The 20538-nt window shown below is 44.7% G+C and overlaps 1 protein-coding gene across 5 annotated transcripts in view; it reads left to right on the top strand.

Moving 5' to 3' along the window:
• Positions 1 to 530: 530 nt before the first annotated feature.
• The window catches only part of UBE2Q2 (ubiquitin conjugating enzyme E2 Q2), a 619872-nt gene continuing 599864 nt past the window's right edge, over positions 531 to 20538 (top strand). For 2 of the 5 annotated variants that reach the window (XM_069222112.1, XM_069222111.1), the window contains exon 1: positions 581 to 1120. In XM_069222112.1, the coding sequence (XP_069078213.1) occupies positions 965 to 1120 (156 nt within the window). In that variant the 5' untranslated portion in view covers positions 581 to 964. Of the gene's footprint in view, positions 1121 to 20538 lie in introns of all 5 variants that reach the window. The other 3 variants (XM_069222116.1, XM_069222114.1, XM_069222115.1) reach the window with 3 other exon arrangements.

The raw sequence follows: 20538 nt of genomic DNA, 5'->3' as shown, positions 1-20538 counted from the left end.
TGAGGAGGCATTAAAATAACTTACCTCCTACCCTCCTTCTCACAAGCATCTGCATAATATATATGAGGGTTTATGTATGTTGTCTAAACTATTGCCTTTGAAACTGAACATCTGCACACATCCCATGTACTGAATATCCTATGGTGATGGGGTGCTTGAGGCCCAGAAAAAAGCATTCCTTGTGTAAACAGGCAGCGGGGTAGACTCTATCGATTGTGATTTCAACAAACCTACGAGGAAGTAGGTTTAAACTTCTACAAGTAGATCCCGATGCATGCGGGCTAAAGAGGAAACAGTGAGGACGCGTCGTATTAATTGTTTGCAATAATTAACCTCGGAGCGAAAGTAAAACAAAAGGGAAATAGCATCAACAATAATTTAAACCACCCTTCTCGGCAAGCAGGGCAGGCATGTACGCGCTAGCCCGACTCTGCGAGCCAGGTCCCCGTGCGTGGTGCTAGCTCCGTGCCTGCGTTCTCACGCCCCGTACAAGGCCACCCCTCCGAGCCCCCGCCTCCCCCGGCAGGCCCTGTGCGACGGGGCGGTCTCTGCGCGCAGCTCCGCACAGCTCCGTGTGTTGTTAGTTCTGCGTCGGTGCCCTCGGACCTTTGTGTGCTGCGCATCTCCGCGGCCTCGCGCTCAGGCCCCGTGCAGAGCCAGCCCTCGGTGTCACGGGGCGGGCCCTGAGTGCGCAGCCCCGGACCCCGTCTGCCGTGTTCTCCTGCGCCCTACCGGGGCCGTGTCCGCGCAGGCCTCGTACAAAGGCGAGCCAGCCCTGGCGGTGTCACAGGGCGGCGGTGACACGTTTCCGCCCGGCCTGCGCCGCTCGACGCTGGGCTCCGCTTCTCCGTCGTCGGTCCCGGGCTGGGCTACAAAGACCCGCAGCTGCCGCCCGCCATCTTCCGGTGCGGAGCGGGGGGGTGTCGGGTCTCGCAGCGCCTCCCCCCTCGGAAATGATGTTAAGATGTCCGTGTCGGGGCTCAAGGCCGAGCTGAAGTTTCTGGAGTCCATTTTTGACAAAAACCACGAGCGGTTCCGGATTGTGAACTGGAAACTGGACGAGTTGCACTGCCAGTTCATCCTGGGCAACAGCCCGCTGACCATCCACTGTAACATCACGGTGAGGCTGCCGGGGTGCGGGCAGGGAGTGGGGGGACGTGGGGCAACAAGCGGCCGTGCGGTACACACTCGCAGCGTGAACCTGGGGGCACAAGGGCTGGTGGGCAGGGGGGTGCTACCGCAATGGGTAGAGTGTGGCCAATGAGTTAACCAGTCCGGTCACCATAACACGAGAGGTTGCAGGGGTGGGAAGACTTGAAGGGGTCCCCCGGGTGTCCTGCACTCCGACCCGGTGGTGCACCCTCGGGGTCCTGGCAAGACGACTGAAGAAGGGGTGCAAACTCTGCAACAGCCGGCCACTGCCTTGGCTAGGGTCAGGGAAGCCGGGGGCGGACAGGCCGCTGTCGGGTGGTGTCTCTCGCAGGGCCCAGTCATGAGGATGGAGCAGGGGCTCCGGTGGCTCCGTGTAATGTAAGTGCGTAGCCGCTCGCACGGCCCACGCCAGGCCCGACCGGCTGTAAACAATGCCTATCGGGGACGGGGGACGGCCACAAAGCGGGTTACGAAGGGACCAGAGCGCCCCACACTCCCATCAGAGCTTACGCCCTGGGGGGAGAGCAGCTGCAGTGTAAGTACATAATAAACAGGCCAGATTTAGAGACGGGGCAGTAGACGATTAGGGGCAAGAGGAGGGGATGAACGCAGGGCTATGGGTTCGGGTGGAGGGTTAGTGTGAGTGAGCATAGTAGTATTGTCAGTGGCCACAGTGTGTGCTTACACCGGAAAGCATAGATCTCGGGCTTTTTTAAAGTTGTGAAGAGCAGGGTCCACTGGTGTTGACACTAGATAAACTTGACAATAAAATACAAAAATGCCCATGTTTTAAAGAAAGGAATACTTTATGAAAGTAAATGACACTGCAGAAAATGGTAATCACAACTAAGACGAGTGACATTCTGGCCAGGCTCATTGTACCAGTGTAATGTGCTTAATTGCTAAGGTATAGTGTGGTGTTAATAAGGTTACGATAGGGATCTTTGAGCAGGAGCCCGACGGCAGCTGATTGGTCATAAGGCAGACCCTGAAACTCACACACTGGACGACAGTGCAAGTGTTGGACACCCTTTGTGCATAGATTTAAGTGATCATATTTGTGATAGATCACTTAACACATCTGTGGCCCATTTAGTTTACAGATCGAGATAATAGAGCCTGTTGAGGACTGAATGGGTCACAGCTGCAGGACATTGGCGCGCGCCCTCGTCTTTTATTTCTAGAGTGGACACATGACATTTGTATAGCACTGGGTAAGGATGTCCGTTTTGAAACATTAACTGTTATGAATACATTTTGTTCAGGTTATACCGCCTGCAAGAGTTGCAAAGGCAAACATAACTGATGCGTTGCCAATGCCCTATTTTGTTGTGTTTGAAAGTATTATTTAGCATGAACCGTACCTTGTGTTAGGGAGCTAGAGTTTTTGCACACGACTTTAAAAGTTAATCTCGGTAATCAATATAAGTAAAATATCGCTTCATCTTCAAATTAGTTTCAGGAGTACATTTTGGGCCATGCATTTGGAGTAGTACAGATTATGTTCCCATTGCTTGCATGTGATCTTTTGAAAAAGCGATCTACTGCTTTTTAAAAAGTTAGTATATCTGAGAGGAGCCATGGTTATTAAAGAAGATTATTTAACGACCTGACTATATTGCGTCGAAATGGTCAATTTGTGCTTGGTTGAATGGCCATCAATCCTTCATATTTTACACTTTGAAGTTGCCATGTCCCCGGTTTCCCCAGACACGGAACTTTCAGCACACTGCACAGATAAATATAACTAAACTGCTATCCATTTGAACCCAAAGCATTCTCACGGATAATGGTAACAACATATTAAAGACATTATTCAGGAATCACCAGTAGAAGTTGTGATCGTCTGCGCCTCGTCTTCGACAAAGTCCTAACCACAAGAGAGGATGGGTCTACGCGTGAGGATAGGACAACATGCCCTATCAATCAAGCGTTGGCAAAGCCAGTAGATCTGCCTTGCATTTGAGTCGCGATTAAAATCTTTAACAATCCTGCTGCAATCAAAAAGCACATAAAAACAGTGTGTATTGCTTTGTGTACAGAAAAGAATTGAGCGATTTAATGTGCTTTTGAAATGTAGAACAATCCCTAATATATTGCAAAACTACCATCCCATGGGGGGGAGGGGGGCTGGAATGATACACTGTCAGTAACTTGAGGTGAGAGAATACACCTCTGAATGGAGTTAAAGTCCACTTTACATCTACTTTAAAGAATTGATGACTGCTGCATTGTCAGGCTAATTTGGATTTCTTCCTTTCTTGGGTATCACTCAGAATGTAATTTTCAGATGTATCACCCACTTAACTGGCAACTGGAATACCGGTAGTTCAAGTTCCTTGCCATATGTCTTTTTAAAATGACCAATTTTGTTTTCAGCTGGTCTTACTATAGCAGACGTAAATGTGCTTTTTTTTATTTATTTTTTTAAATTTTTTTTTTAATGGTTTGACGACAGTGCAGCTGTTGCCAGACAATTACGTGAGAGTCACTAGGAGAGGGGTTTGAGTTCTGCCCACATGTTGGAATCCAGGAGACCATGTTCTGATTGGGTGGAAATTGTGTGCGTCCACAAAAAAGTGTATGCCCTTAACACACCTGTGGTCGTTTTTATTTATTTATCCAACTGCCTGTGCTTGAACTTTTAGGGGCACACACATAACATTGCATTGCTATTAAAGTGTCTTAGATACCTAAGTAATGTATGGTGTTTTTCTCTGCTAGCAGCACAGATTGGAGGAGGGCAGTCATTAACCTACATGGGTTTTTCGGAGCTAAGTTGACAGGCCAACTATCACCTGACCTTTTAACTTAAACCAATATCATTCTAGAGTTCTATGCTTCCACAAAATACTTATCCATTCCCATGCTATCTACTTCTAATACTTTACATAACCATACAACATTCCTTTAAAACCAGACCTATTGGCATTTCTGGTTCTTGTTTAAAAAAGGTGGGGATAACTGGGCTTATATGGGGTCAGCACGTAACCCACTTTCTAATGATGCAGAGATGTACTAATGGGCACATTCCCTAAGTTTCACAGGATGGTTTATTTTGACTGTAGTTAATTCGTCTAAGAATCTTCCCAACCCTGTATAGAAAGTGATGTTTTTTAAAATCTTTTTTTATATTTTTATTTTGTGATGGAAGGCTGTGAGATATTTCAGGGTTGTGAAATTTAATTTAAAAAAAAACTACTTGTCCATAAGTCAGGTTGCTTCATAAATCCACTTGTCCCTTTGGTGCCATATAGTGTGGTGACACATTATGGCAGCAATCTCAATATATAAGAACTTTGATAATAACCTCTCTGATTATCTCAGGGCTCCTGCTATAGTAGGGTGAGAATACTACCAATTCCCTTATTTTGCCACCTTTTGATAGATGTACATACTGGGGTTGGACAGAGCTGTAAGCAATAGTTCCAGGGCTGGAATGCTCTTTTGAGTCTGTGCAAGCGTACTAACTTGCATGTCTTAGGTTTTTTTTTACCAACACTTCCCTAATCATTTTGCATACTGAGAGAGCTTCAAAATTTATTCCTGACAAAGGCAAAAGTAAAATTTCTTCCAGGGTTGGGGAAAAAAAGTGTTTGGAGGGAAAGTGAACTTGTAAACGCTCAACTGATCACATGAGCAAATCTAAGCATACATATTTGCTCGTGCTAAAATGCAGTTCCCAAATATTTTCTAGGAATATAATATTTTCTAGGAATGCCATTTCTTGGCTTACTTGTGTACATTTTTGGTAATTCATGTAAGCCTTAAATCTGCACTAATGCCTGAATATACACCATGGGTGCAGTGCATATTTGTGAATTTATCTAAAAATTGGGCCCCTTTTATAAGGTCTGGTGTTAGTAAAATCCTTTTTGTTTTTATTAAAATTCTCACTCTCTCGCTTTCCCCTCCCTCCATCGGCTGGCTTCACTCTGCATGACAGCATTGGCCTCTTTCACAAGTAGCATATCATCACACAAGAACCAGGAACTAGTGTGACAATGTGTGGTTTTTGAGACTAAACGCATTTTTGCTTTTTGCCAGTGTTTACTATTGAGGGTCGGGCATGTTTGCATGAGCGGACTTCTTTTTCCTTTTGTGTCTCTCCTTCATGCTCATGGAGGCCATGGCACTTTGAATCGGCTCAGTCATGTCAACTAATGTTTTACTTCTCATTTTCAATTTATGTGGCAAGAAAAGTCCAGTTAGGAATTTATGACGCAATAGCTTTAACTCGAGCAAGTGCGAGAACCATTGCATTGCAAATCCTTGTTTTTATACTGGAACTACTATCAGTAGTGCAATCTGAGTTTACAACATTTCCTTAGAGAGCTTTCCCTAATAAAGGCTTTGCATGAATGAAGTATAAATACAAGTTCGAACAGCATTCACATATGGACACAGCTGCAGACAATGCCCTTCACTGCTCCATTATGTGGTAGTGCAAACTGGCAGCTAAGGGGTTTGTGCTGCAGGGGGTTGGACCTTCTTGTCCCAAGGACAAAATAAAAATGAAAACATGTCCTTGACACCATACAATATGTCCTGGGCATCAGGCTATAGGAATTCCACACCCCTGCTATTTAGAATGGCCTTTTTGGCTTTTTCTTAAGTGAACAATATTGCTGCATTAATATGCCGTGATTTCACCCTATGGGATAATGAACAAAAGGAGCCTGTGTAATTCATCTCCAAGTGTGATGCCCTCCTTTCCAGGACCTCATACATTTCAAACAGCAGCTAAAATAGCTTTAGAGTACCCAGCTTTTGCAAACTACTTTCTAAAGCATCATGCGTTAAGCTGCGCTCTGGTTTGTTTTTAAGTAGAGCAGGTGCTACATTTTCAAGCAATCTCATTCTCTTCAATATGGTGGGAAAATTCGATGACTATAATGGTATACTCTTATGAATACCTTCGAAGAGATCATCCCATTTTCCAGAGAATCATATGTTGATTGTTGGGATGTAAAAATGATAGTCATACAGGGATGTGGAATTCCTATCGCCCGACGCCCGGGACATCTTGTTTGGGGGCAAGGGCAACAAGTTTTCATGTTTACTTTGTCCTTGGGACAAGTAGGCCCAACCCTTTGCAGCACAAACCCTTTGGCTGCTTGTTTACAGAGAGTGGAACTCTCTGCAGTTGAGGTAATGTGTTTCCAAAAGATAATGCTGTTCGAACTTGTATTTATGGTTCATTATTTGAAAGCCTTCATTATTAGGGTGAGTGCTGTAAATAAATGTTTTAAGGTCACACTTCACTACTGATGTTGGTTCCAGTACACAAAAAAAAAAAACGTGTATACAAATGTTTGAAAAGTTTAGGCTATGAGGCTAAGTATAATGCTCCCAGAATGCTCTCTGATTAGATGCAAATGAAGTGACATTTAGTAAAATGTGTTTAATGCATGCTAGTATTTCCCAAAAATATTTCTAATGGAAAATCAGTGTAACCATTTTCAACACGATTATGGGAAGCATGAAAATAAACAAACACTGACAAAGCCAACTGATCTGACATATTTTTATAAGTCTTTTAGTTTCATCAATGCGTGTCTTGTTTTGTCATGGCTTTTCTAACACTTTATTGTTGTGGGAGCTACCAGGCCCTCAACACTGTAACAAACAAAGGCCCGCAGCCGCCCTCCGGGGGGCCCCTTCAGCACAGCACCTGGCCTGAGTGAGTCTGGAGAGGGGGCTCCTCCATGTTCTTTGCAAAGGGGCACCCTCCAGTTTCGTTACGTCACTGATTGCCACTGTAGTTCCTGACACTGAACAAAACTACTTTGTGTGCCAATATGCTCCTTGTGGAAGAGCAGAATGCGATCACTCACAGTAAAGCCAGCCGTAAGAGAGAGAAATAGAAGTTTAATAAAAACAAAATGTCTTTGTTAACACCAGACCTAATTAGGGACCAAGACCCACATGTAGGTAGCTTTTTGCATGTTGCAAACAGTGACTTTCGCTGTTTGCGACGTGCAAAAAGCACATTGCGATGCACAAACCCAGTTTTGCGATTCGGTAACCTGGTTACCGAATCGCAAAACGGGTTTGCGACTCGCAATTAGGAAGGGGTGTCCCTTCCTTATTGCAACTTGCAGTGCAATGTAGGATTGTTTTGTGACCGCGGGCGCAAACCAATCGCAGTTTGCACCCATTTCAAATGGGTGCTAACACTTTCGCTAAAGGGAAGGGGTCCCCATGGGACCCCTTCCCCATTGTGAATGTCACTGTAAAAAAAATTTCAGAGCAGGCAGTGGTCCTGCGGACCACTGCCTGCTCTGAAAAAATGAAACGAAAATGTTTCATTTTTCGTTTTTGTAATGCATCTCGTTTTCCTTTAAGGAAAACGGACTGCATTACAAAAAAAACAAAAACTGCTTTATTGAAAATCAGTCACAGACATGGTGGTCTGCCGTCTCCAGCAGGCCACCATCCCTGTGAGGGCCACCATTCGCAAGGGGGTCGCAAATTGCGACCCACCTCATGAATATTCATGACGTGGGCATTTGCGAAGCCCTTGCGAATCACAGATGGTGTCAGGGACACCATCCTACATTCGGATCTGCGACTCGCAAATTGCGAGTCGCTCTGACTCGCAATTTGCGGGTTGCAAATCTGAACCTACCGACATGTGGCCCCAAATTCTTAAAGAAAGTCACAAAAGTGCACCCATGGTATATGTTGTACCCCTATAAAATATTTGTGAACTGTATTTTAGCATGGGTAAATACGATGTGTAGATTTGCTCATGTGAAAATCTATTGAGCATTTGCAAGTTCATTTTCCCTCCAGCCACTTTCTTCCCAATCCTGGAGGAAGTTCTAATTCTGCCATTGTCAGGAATCGATGTCCAACCTTTCTTATTATGGGAAAATATTAGAGAGAAGCTGGTGAAAATCTTTAAAACATGCAGGTTAGTATGTTTGCAGACTCAAAGGCATTCCAGCCCTGGAACTATTGCTTACTGCTTCCTCCAGCCCCAGTATGCAGATCTGCAGAAAGGTGGCAAAATAAGGAAATTGCTACAGTAGGGATTGAAACTGCAAGTATTCAAGCCCTACTAAGGTAGTAGCCCTGGCATAATCAGAGAGGCTATTATCAGAGCTCTTACATAATGAGATTGCTGCCATAATTTGTCGCCACACTACATGGCACCAAAGGGACAAGTAGATCTTTTTACAGGACAAGTAGATTTGAGAAGCAACCTGTCCCCTGGACAAGTAGATATTTTAATACATTCGACACCCCTGTCATAGGAAAGGTGTTAATGTTACCAGATATGAATATTGTTATAGTAGGTAGGTAAACATCAGAGGGGAGATGGGGTAGGTAAGAAGGATAAGGAAATTGAAGCCATTGGGCACAAGGGGCCTTTAGCATAATTAAAAAGCTTGCTGATAGTGGTGGGATGTGTATAGTGAAAATTACGTTGTGCTTTATACATGTGAAGAGCTTTACTGCAGAGGACTCTTTAAGTATGTGTGGTCCCAGTACCTTTCTTGGAGCATTTTCTAACAGTACAGATGAGCACAATGACAAGCACCTCTAATATTGTGAAAAGGCATTAATGAAAGACTGCACTGCTTTAGATACACACAATACTAAATATTCCCTTTCCTTATCCAGCTTAATATGGAAATAATAAAACCTCAACTCTCTGAACAGTTCTCCCACTTTCTAAATATGATGTAAAATAATAAAACCACAAACACTTATGTACAAAAAAGAGGACAGCACACAGAACTTATACTTCTATTCCATTAAATAAATTTCCAATATATTGGGAATCTATCCCAATCTTTTGCTTGTTAGCCGTCGGTAAATCTCAGCACCCTTACTGCAATCTACCTCTTAAGTTGACAAGTCTACTCCCATCTCTTTCTCATCTTCCTGTCAGTATAGCAACATCCTATTATTACCCTTTCATCATAGTCTTCTGTTGACTCTAGCCCAGCAACTTTATCACTTTCCTCTGATAGAGAGCCACTCTTCTCATATTAATCAAATTAGTATGCAATCTACGTACCACTTTCTGTCTGCAAGACAATCGGATTCATCTCCCACCCATGACCCCACTATTCCTCCTACGTTTATGTATTCCATCGTTCTCCCTCCTTCAAACCTTCACTACAGGGAGTGCAGAATTATTAGGCAAGTTGTATTTTTGAGGATTAATTTTATTATTGAACAACAACCATGTTCTCAATGAACCCAAAAAACTCATTAATATCAAAGCTGAATATTTTTGGAAGTAGTTTTTAGTTTGTTTTTAGTTTTAGCTATGTTAGGGGGATATCTGTGTGTGCAGGTGACTATTACTGTGCATAATTATTAGGCAACTTAACAAAAAAAATATATATACCCATTTCAATTATTTATTATTACCAGTGAAACCAATATAACATCTCAACATTCACAAATATACATTTCTGACATTCAAACACAAAACAAAAACAAATCAGTGACCAATATAGCCACCTTTCTTTGCAAGGACACTCAAAAGCCTGCCATCCATGGATTCTGTCAGTGTTTTGATCTGTTCACCATCAACATTGCGTGCAGCAGCAACCACAGCCTCCCAGACACTGTTCAGAGAGGTGTACTGTTTTCCCTCCTTGTAAATCTCACATTTGATGATGGACCACAGGTTCTCAATGGGGTTCAGATCAGGTGAACAAGGAGGCCATGTCATTAGATTTCCTTCTTTTATACCCTTTCTTGCCAGCCACGCTGTGGAGTACTTGGACGCGTGTGATGGAGCATTGTCCTGCATGAAAATCATGTTTTTCTTGAAGGATGCAGACTTCTTCCTGTACCACTGCTTGAAGAAGGTGTCTTCCAGGAACTGGCAGTAGGACTGGGAGTTGAGCTTGACTCCATCCTCAACCCGAAAAGGCCCCACAAGCTCATCTTTGATGATACCAGCCCAAACCAGTACTCCACCTCCACCTTGCTGGCGTCTGAGTCGGACTGGAGCTCTCTGCCCTTTACCAATCCAGCCACGGGCCCATCCATCTGGCCCATCAAGACTCACTCTCATTTCATCAGTCCATAAAACCTTAGAAAAATCAGTCTTGAGATATTTATTGGCCCAGTCTTGACGTTTCAGCTTGTGTGTCTTGTTCAGTGGTGGTCGTCTTTCAGCCTTTCTTACCTTGGCCATGTCTCTGAGTATTGCACACCTTGTGCTTTTGGGCACTCCAGTGATGTTGCAGCTCTGAAATATGGCCAAACTGGTGGCAAGTGGCATCGTGGCAGCTGCACGCTTGACTTTTCTCAGTTCATGGGCAGTTATTTTGCGCCTTGGTTTTTCCACACGCTTCTTGCGACCCTGTTGACTATTTTGAATGAAACGCTTGATTGTTCGATGATCACGCTTCAGAAGCTTTGCAATTTTAAGAGTGCTGCATCCCTCATCAAGATATCTCACTATTTTTGACTTTTCTGAGCCTGTCAAGTCCTTCTTTTGACCCATTTTGCCAAAGGAAAGGAAGTTGCCTAATAATTATGCACACCTGATATAGGGTGTTGATGTCATTAGACCACACCCCTTCTCATTACAGAGATGCACATCACCTAATATGCTTAATTGGTAGTAGGCTTTCGAGCCTATACAGCTTGGAGTAAGACAACATGCATAAAGAGGATGATGTGGTCAAAATACTCATTTGCCTAATAATTCTGCACTCCCTGTATGAAACCAGTTTGGTCCTGGCCTTCTTACCTCATGCACCTAAAGGGTGTTGTCCTTGTTCACTCATTGCATGTACTATAATTTGCCCAGACTATGTCTTTGTTAACCTTCCTTTTGTGTTGACATTTGTAATTATTCAGTCGCTTTACGGTTTTTACAATGATGTGCTGTACCGCATATTCTTCATTAAATAATTGCAAGGATTAGATTGGCTGAATCTGTGGTAATATTCCAGCAAAACTCTACTTTAGAAACAATGTCAATATAGCAGACATGCCTCGGATAATGGATCACATTTCGTGAAAATACTTCTCAACATGTGTACTTCCATCCTTCAAGTATTTTTCACAATCTCTGGAATCCTGAACGGTTTTCCCCCCTACCTTTACTTGCTCGTAGTATAAACCACATTTTCCCTGTGAACTGTTAGAGATAACATTCTGTGTGCGCCTTCCAGAGGCACAGATCTCTTTTCTATCATATCCTCATTCTCCTCAAGGAACAGGTCATCGGCTGTTTCCCCAAATGGCATTGCAGATCTCCTTCCTTCTTCTAATATTTCACAGACAACTTTTGTCCTTAAAACAAAACAAAAAAATACTAATTTACAGCTTTTTTTTGTTTCTTCACTTTTTGTGCCATTCAGCAAAGGTGGCACCACCATCCACCATCATAGATCCTATCTTGCAGCCATACTTTTAAAAACGCCATTGATCTGAAATTTCTGACATCTCACAATAACAGTAAAAGTCTCTGTTAATTTGTGTCAGTCAGGCTCATGGCTAACAATACATATGTACTCTTTCAACCCAGAACCTTTAATAAAACGTTATGGTTGCAAAAGCTTATGATCCATCTTCAATTTCACACCTCACAATTATGTGTGAAAATGTTTGCACCCAAAGTCCCAGCCACACCGTTTCCCCCACACACACAAAGCCCAAATCGTTTTGTTAGTCTTTATTTAACGACTTGCAAGCAAATGTTACTGGCAAATGTAGCCTTTCAAAATACCACTCGTAATTTCTGATCATTAGTTTCCAAAGTAAATATGCTGTTAACTTTAACATCAAATGGGTTCAGAATCATGACAGACTTAAATCCCTCCTGAAAGTCATAAAATCTCTTGCTTGTCACTCACTGTACTTGAAGGTCTTTCTAACAACTACAGCAAAAAATTCATTTTTTCTCAGCAAAGTTTTCACAAACTTTACATAATATGTATTTGGACCCATTAATGGTGGTAATTATTATTTAATCGCCTGGGGGTAGTTCATACAATATTTTGTTAAAGTCATGATTGATGCCTGAACATTTTGCCCATCATTCTCTATAAAATGCCAGTGGTTATCAGTAGGCCAGACTGCAAACTGGAAACGGAGGTTTATACCTTAGAAAACTGTTGTAAAGAAATCTTGCGATACACATACTGGAGATCAGCTCTTGTAACATTTATTATTAAACGATATAGTGTTATGTTCTGGAGAGAAAAGCAGTATAAGTATGGTTTACTTGATACTTCTAAGATCCACACAGAAATGTAATTGCTTTTCCACCTTCTTTGTGCTTACTGCTAGTGAACGTTACTCTGAGGCTTCATTTATGACATTTCACACCATCTCCTCCATCACCTCTTCGTCAGTTCTACCAGTGTCCTTAAGTTATGTTTGACTGAGATTGTCCTGTTCTTTATCAAAATTTTTGAATATATAATTTGATTGTGAAAACTTTGCTGTTGAGCACCACCTTAAATGTATCATTCATTCAAAATTTCACTTAATTTATCTTCATATACCCTCAATACTTGCGCTGGCAAACGGAGATCAGGTCTGTTGATGCACACAAGCTAACATAGGTGGACTCCTAGACCTTCCTCCGTACTTTCTACCCCACAAACTCTGATCACATGATATTTTTTTCACCTTCTCTATATTTCTTTAGCTATGTGTCCTTAAGTTGGATCAATAATTTTGATCTTCTAGCTTTGAACATATGTAGTTGAATTATAACATAACATAACCTTGGTAAGTCATCAACACTAAATATTTCTTGTTTACTTTTAAATTCAGCTTGAGACCTGCCCATGCTTCCCAGCCTTTCTCTGCTTGCCTCATATCTCGGGTGGTATGGAATTTTATACCCAGTAAACTAGATGCTTCAGATGTTGGCTTGTCCAGTAACTGTCACTTGTCCCATTTGGTGCCTTGTAATGAAGTGAACAAGTAATTGGGCATTCTCAGGTCAGAGCTAAAACAGCTTTTTCTGCCTGTCCAGGGTTTGACTTCTACCAACGCTCCCATTGTATTGGACTGTAAATATGCCAGTTAGGCTCTGCGTAGGTAAAGCCCTTTTCATTATGCTGGGGTTCGTTCAGTGTAGATCATCTTTCTCTTTCCTACTTTAGTTTTTAAGAAAACAGCTTGTGATTTGCTGTGGTAGAGTTTCTTATAAGCATTCATTTGATTTCATGAATGTTACTGTAAACAATCCAGTGCATTGTTTACCCAGGGAGGGTAGGTTGCCCGAATTTGATTTTCTTCACTTGACCGTTCTTCATAATTGGGCTGATTACTTCATCTCATTGTTCTACGGTTCCGTTGTTTGTCATAAACATGAGCACGTACTACGTGCAATTTTAGTGACTAAATTACAACTAAACCCTGCACGGATGCAAAGTTGTGTCCTATTTGGTCATTAAGTCTGACATAAGTATGAAAAAGTTAATTTTTTTGATTTATAAAAAGATTTACTCTCATGAAGATTTTCATGCAGGCAAATTCACTGGTGCGGGCTGTTAAATGTGAAATGATTGAGGGCTGGATTGCCCTCTGTATTTGAGCACACCACAAATGTATGTTTTTTGATAAACACTTTTTATTATTTTCAAAGGGAAAAGAAAGTGCAAAGCAAAGGACATATGTATCTTGCAAAGTTTTTTTTTGTTATCGTTTCCATTTTCATAGTCATGTTAGACAGCATTATTGGCTGTGAGGCTGACAATTGTTTTAGTAGCATTCCACACCTCCTTACCATAATACAATAATACAATATTACAATATTTCTAGCCACGTGATCTTTCTGGTTTATGTCAATAATTCTAGCCATCGTCCCCAAATCTTTCTGAATTTTTGTGGGCATCCTCTAGATTCAAATACTATTTTCTCCTGGTTTGCACACCAGTCCACCCCTCTCTTCCATTTCTTGAGAGATGGGCCCCCGGGGGAACTCCAGGCAGCTGCAATGTCTCTCTTGGCAACTAGTAACGCTGTGGCCATTAGGGTGCGTTTTGCACGTGTTCCACCCATTTCTTCCATTATTCCTAATAGAGATTTTTGTATTTCTTGCCCCAGGGCTCTTTTCAATTCCTGAAATACCCCATCCCAATGTTTCTGTATTATTTGGCAGGTCCATACCATATGGAAGAAATCTACTGGGTCACTCGGGCATCTGGGCATTTGGCAGAAGGGGGGGAGGGTGCTCCCATTTTGTAAAGTCTGGATGGTGTCAGATATGCTTCGTACAAATAGTGGAATTGTATTACACGGAATCTAGCTGACACCGCCAGTACCTTGGGTGCCACCAGGGCCTCTCTTCACTCCGTCTCTTCCAGGGCTCCCACCCAGGATTCCCACTTGGTCCTAATTGGGGCTAATTTATCTGGGGTATATTAATTAGTGTCTTATAAATTTGAGAGATGCCTTTCCCCTCTAGCTTTCCCATGAGTAGTTTGGCTTCGAGTGGGTTAAATTCCGGCATGTGGCCTGTGGTGTGCAGGTGGACCTTCAGGGCATGTCGTAGTTGGAGGTATCTGAAGAATTGTCGGGTTTAGTTGGAAATCTGTCTGGAGTTCCTGAAATGATTTCATGGATTTCCCTTTCCATATGTCTCCCACCATGGAAATGCTTATTCGGTCCCATTCTGTAAATCCCTTTAGTGCAGCTGAGGCGCTCAGCCATTTCCCTCTCCATAATGGAGTCTGAAGGGTGACAATGGCATTCCAGTGGGTGTACTGCAATGCTGCTCGCCATGCCAGGAAGACCACCTTAGTTACGTCCTCCATGTCATGGGGAAGCAGTGATCGTATAGCATGTCAAGAATACGTGGGAAACCCATGATTGTCAGTTCTGTCCTGTAGGCCAGGTCGTCCCATCCCCTGGTGAACCAATCATGGATCACAATTAATTGGGTGGCCAGGTAATATAGGTAGGGGTCTGAGGCACCTAGGCCCCCATCATATACTCCTTTCCAACAGTGGTGTATCACTACTCTGTGTCTGGCGCCTCACCAAAGAAATTTCCCTGTGATACCTTCGAGGTTTTTGAACCAGGAGTGAGGAATGGGAAGGGGAAAGTTTTGAAATATGTATAGGAGTCTTGGTAGGATCATCATTTTATATAGGGCCACTCGGCCCATCACATTTAGTGGCAGGGTTTGCCATTTCTGTAAGTCTAATTTGATTCGTCTTAGTAAAGGAGATACGGTTTTATCACATGTCATTTCAGGCAGGAGGGATACCCAGATACCTAAGTATTTGAAGCTGAGCCTACGCAGGGGTATTGTGTTTTGCCAATCAAAGCAGTCACGTGAGTTCGCCAAAGGGATCAAAATTGATTTAGTAGAGTTTATTTTGAGTCCCGATATTTGTTCATAGTGTCGTAAAAGGCAAAGACTTCTTGGGCCAGTTATACTGGGCTCCTCCATGTATAGCAGGATGTCGTCAGCGTATAGTGCTATCCTGTCCTCGTGGGACGGTCCCCATCTCCACCCGCGGTAGGCTGCGTCGGTCCTGATCATCTGAGCCAAAGGCTCAATGGCCAGGGTAAACAAGAGAGGGGATAGGGGGCATCCCTGCCGCGTGCCCCTGCGAATGTCAAACGCAGAGGACAGCGTCCCGTTGACCTGCACACGAGCCGTAGGGTTAGTGTACAACGCCTGGACAAATCGACGGAATCGTGTTCCGAAACCTGCGCGTTTCAGCACCAAAAAAAAAAGAAAGCCCCAATCAACCAAATCGAATGCCTTTTCTAAATCGATTAGCAGGAGGGCAAGGTTTCGGGGCAGTCGGCGTCTCTCCGTCAAAGCCACATGCAGTCTACAGATGCAGTGCCGTGTACTGCGGGTTGCCATAAACCCACATTGATCTGGGTGGATTAGTTGTGGCAAGACCCTTTTGAGACGAGTGGAAAGGATGGAAGCGAAGATTTTAATTTCAGTGTTTATCAGTGATATCGGTCTATAGTCTGCACAGTGAGACGAGGGGGTTGGGTTTTGGGGAGCACTAAAATCGTGGCAGTATCCAGCTCCTGGGGGAAGGACCTATTTTTTTTTTTTTACCTCTGTGGAGAGTCGCAACAGGTATGGGGTCAGGTCTCCCTGTATGCCTTGTAATATTCGAGGGGAACCCATCAGGGCCTGGCGTCTTGCCCGTGCCCAGTGCTGAGATTGCCTCCCCAATTTTCTCTGCTCCAATGGGTTCCTCCAAGATTTGTATTTCTGCCGTGGGCAGTTGCGGGAGGGGAGTCCCCTTTAGTGTTTGACGGGCCTGACGTAGATCTATTTGTGTGGACGCCTGGTATAGAGCGGTGTAGTATTTGGCGAAGGCATTTGCAATTTCGGAATGTCCTGTAACCAGGGTGGTTCCTTTATCATAGATTTCGGGGACAATTCTGGAGGCATGTTGATGGGGAAATTAGTGAGTATAGCATGTTGCCGGTTTTGTCCCCCCACCCGTATATTTTCCCCGTGTTGGGCCTCCACATGTGTTTTACAGTTTCCAAGGAGCGATCTCGGATTTCCTCCCGGATTAGGAGTTGTCGCTCCTGCTTCTCAATTGTGTTTGTTGTGTTTTTGTTTTCAAGGGCCATCGCCCGGCGCTCTAGTTGTGTGATTAGTTGGGTTTTGGTGCGTTCTTGATTTCATATCAGATTTTTCGCCACACCTCATAGTACCGCTTTACCCACTACCCATAGAGTGCCTGTTGAGGAAACTGATCTTTCGTTTAAGTGAAAATATTCTTTTTGTGCCTGTTGCATTTGTTCCCTATACTGTTTGTCTTGGAGGTACCATACCTTTAGTCGCCACGTCGGGCAGAGCCGGGGTTGAGCCTGGCCCAGAGTGAGCCGGAGTGGTGCGTGATCAGAGATCCTTCTAGCTAAAATTTCCACGTGTGTAAGGTCTGCACAGTCAGTGCTTGGGAGAAGCACCAGGTCTATTCTAGATTGGGAGCCATGAGCTGACGAGGTGTGAGTGAATTGTCACTTTCTAGGGTGCCATATTCGCCAGGCATCACAAAGCCCTGTCGCTGAGAGCCATCCATTGATTTAGGTCGCTAACGTGGACCTATGTGTTGAAATTGGTCCGGTTATATCAAGGGTCGGGGTTTGCATTGAAATCGCCACCTAGTATAGTACATCCAGGGGGTAGGTCGGAAAGGAGTGTGGTGAGTGCTTGGAGTGTTTTGTTGATCAAGGAGGGGGGAGTGTAGACACTGATTATGTTGATTGTGGCTCCTTCAATCTTGCCGGCGGGACACGTCTGTGTCTTCAGGTGTGTCCAGTTGAAATCGGGTGGCACTCCGCGGACTCCGGTTTTTCGGAGTGTTTTCAGAGTTTTTGGGTGACCGTGAGTCCCTTGGTCCCGGTCAGCGGGTCTCCAGAGGGGAGTCCGAGTGAGATCCACGTCTGTCCCTTTGTCGCCGAGGGCTGGGTGGCTGCCCTTTTGGGTGGATTGGCATTGTTTTGGGCGGCGGCTGCCGTCCTGGTTTCTGTGTTCAGTGGGATCTCTTCTGTCAACCACTTCCAGGCTGCGTCTGGTTGTTCAAAGAAGTGTGTCTTATTATTGTAGATCACCTGGAGTCTCGCTGGAAACAGGAGGCGGTATTGGATATCCATTGACCTTAGTTTTTGCTTTACTTCAATGAATGACCGCCGTTGTTGCTGCACTTCATATGTGTAGTCTGGGAAAAGGAGGACCTTTGCCCCATTACAAAGAAGATCTCCTCTTCAGTGTGCCTCCTGCAGCACCATATCTCTGTCTTTAAAATTAAAGAGGCGTATTATTACCGGTCGGGGCGGAGACCCGGGAGGGGTTCTGGCCCGCAGCGATCTGTGGGCTCTTTCAATTGTGAACCATGGTGTGAGGCGGTCCGTGGGCACCCAGGTTTTGAACCATTCCTCCAGGTGGGTGGCTAGGGATGGTTCTGCGGTGGTTTCAGGGAGCCCCAATATGCGAAGGTTGTTGCGTCTAGATCTGTTCTCGGCGTCCTCGGCTCTCCTGTGTAGCTCCAACTTGTGCGTTGTTAGCAATGAGATCTGGGCTTTGAGAGCATCTATCTCATCCTCTGCTGTGGAGATTCTGGATTCGGCTTCTGTGATTCGGGCCGTGGCGTTAGAAAGGTCTTGTCGGACCAGGGCGACATCCACCCTAACCTCTCCGATCTTGGATTCGACCGCCACTTGGGATGCTTGGATCGCCTGAAGGATCGCAGCCAGGTCACCAGACGTTGTCCGTGGCTCGCCACCCCCGTTTGGGGTCGGGTTTTCTGTCCGGGGGCCTGTCGCACCTGTAGAAAACTGGTCTATGCAAGTTTGTGCCCTTGTCTGTTTGGCTGATTTGTCTTTGCCCATGGTATTTGGAGTTGGTTTTGATTTCACAAGGGCCTCAGTGGTTGATCGGTCATGTATTTTGATGAAGCCGTCTTGTTTTATTTTAAGGCCAGGCGGGTGTCTCCTGTGGCTTCAGTGCTATTCCGCTGTGCCCCTCTACGTATCCCAGATCAGATAGACAGTTTCAGAGATTTAGAAAGTTATAGTGTTTTAGTGTCTAGGTTATATCTCTGTGGTTATTGTTATTCGGGTCAACTTTCAGTTCTATGGTATTTTGAATTATTTTCAAAAGTGATCTTGGGTCTAGTCTCTCTTGTAGTTGAGGGGGGCCACGAGGCCAGAGCAAGAAGAGAAGAGATTCGCAGGAGGAGGAAAAGAGGCGAGAAATGTCTGCCCCTCGGATCCGCAGCACAATGTCTTTTGGAGTTAGGTCTTTCTCCCGGTGAGAGAGCAAACGGGGAGAGAGATGCATATGATTCTTCACATTGTGGCTATGGCTCTGCGCCCTAGTTTCCACGTGTTTGCAGCATGTTCTGGCCTTCTTCCCATCCTGTGTTGCCCATCAATGTGACTCTGTGGTGACCAGGCCGTACCCTCATCTTAGGTGGCCGGCGGAAACTCGCTGGTCCCCTCGGATTCTCTTTTCTTTATTTTTGGGGAGAGGGGAATCGGCGAGGCCGCCGGCCCGGTCCAGAGTAAAGGCGCCGATCCTGCGTATCTTATTTTAGGCCCGCACTTCGGTACCCAGCGGCGGCTCACCTTTCAGGGTCTTTAGCAAATCAGTAGGTTCTTGCCTGGCTCGGCCGCTTTCTCTGTCCACCACCACAGAATGCCGCTTCACCGCTCGGCTCCGGGTCTCATCGTCGCTCGGGCGCCACATGGCCCCGGCCCCAGTCCCGATCCTGGCCCGGAGAGATATTTCGTCTCCCTCCCCCCAGTCTCTGCCGGCAGCAGAGCGACACCAAGACGGGGAAGGGGAACAGAGGGCCGCATGGCTGTCGATCTCTGGCCCGGGCCCCTTCAGGGCCGATCCCGGGCACCACGTCCGGGGACACTGGGCACACCCCCCCCCCTACGCCGAGGACCCACAGCCAGGCACTCAGGTGCTCCGGGTCGCCGCCGTTTCTTCGCCCCGGGTGTCCCGTCTCCCGGCCCTATTCTTTAGTTGCCATCTTGGTCTGTGGCGATCTCGGCCGAATTGTTCTGTATCTGGGCTGGGTAGGATCGCAAAGTTCGCCTCTTGCGTGGGGGTGAGACAGCGTGACCCCCGGGGAGCGATCACAGCGCCGATGAGATCGGATGGCTTTCCCTACTTGAGGCGGATGACAGAGGGGTCCGGAGCACTATGAAAGGGTGACCGCCATCTTGACGCCTTGGCCACGCCCCCACACAAATGTATGTTTTAAGGGTATTCACAAACTTCTCCCTGGCCCTTTCCCACCATGGACAAGGTAGGAAAGTTGTTCTTGATAAAGGCAAGAAAAAAAAAATCTGGTATGGAAAGTGAGTTTTCTCCCCCAAAAAGGAAAAGTTTTAACAAGTGAATTTGTACTTACTACGCAGATTTTTGCATGGTGAAATATATATATATATATATATATATATATATATATATATATATATATATATATATATATATATATATATATATATATATATATATATATATATATATCTCTTCACAATCGCCATTCTTCTTGCTGAACACTTAAGGATAGGTGCCTTCAGGTATGAAGAGAGAACGATGTGGGCAAAGAGTTGGCTGGATGTAATGGCTTGCCTTATGTAGTTTATCAAGAGACACTCACATGCTTCATAATGTATAATTAATATGGAGGATCAAAAGTGTGCAAGTGACGATGTGAACAGTAATGTGCCCAGAACCACTTTGGCTTTTAAATATACTCAAGAGAAACTGTGACTGGGACTTTTAAATATCAGATAACACATGCCAGTATGGCGGCGCCTTTAACTACATGATTTATGGAGACATGTTAGACCCTTTTTACTTACCAGCATATTGATAAGAACAATGAAGGAAAACTATTGAAAGCATTTGCGAGTGTTTCCCTTTTTTACAGG

Source organism: Pleurodeles waltl, chromosome 3_1, assembly GCF_031143425.1.
Source record: "Pleurodeles waltl isolate 20211129_DDA chromosome 3_1, aPleWal1.hap1.20221129, whole genome shotgun sequence".
Lineage (NCBI taxonomy): Eukaryota > Metazoa > Chordata > Amphibia > Caudata > Salamandridae > Pleurodeles > Pleurodeles waltl.
The sequence above is the reverse complement of the archived record's forward strand: the minus strand, read 5'-3'. Positions and strand labels throughout refer to the sequence as shown.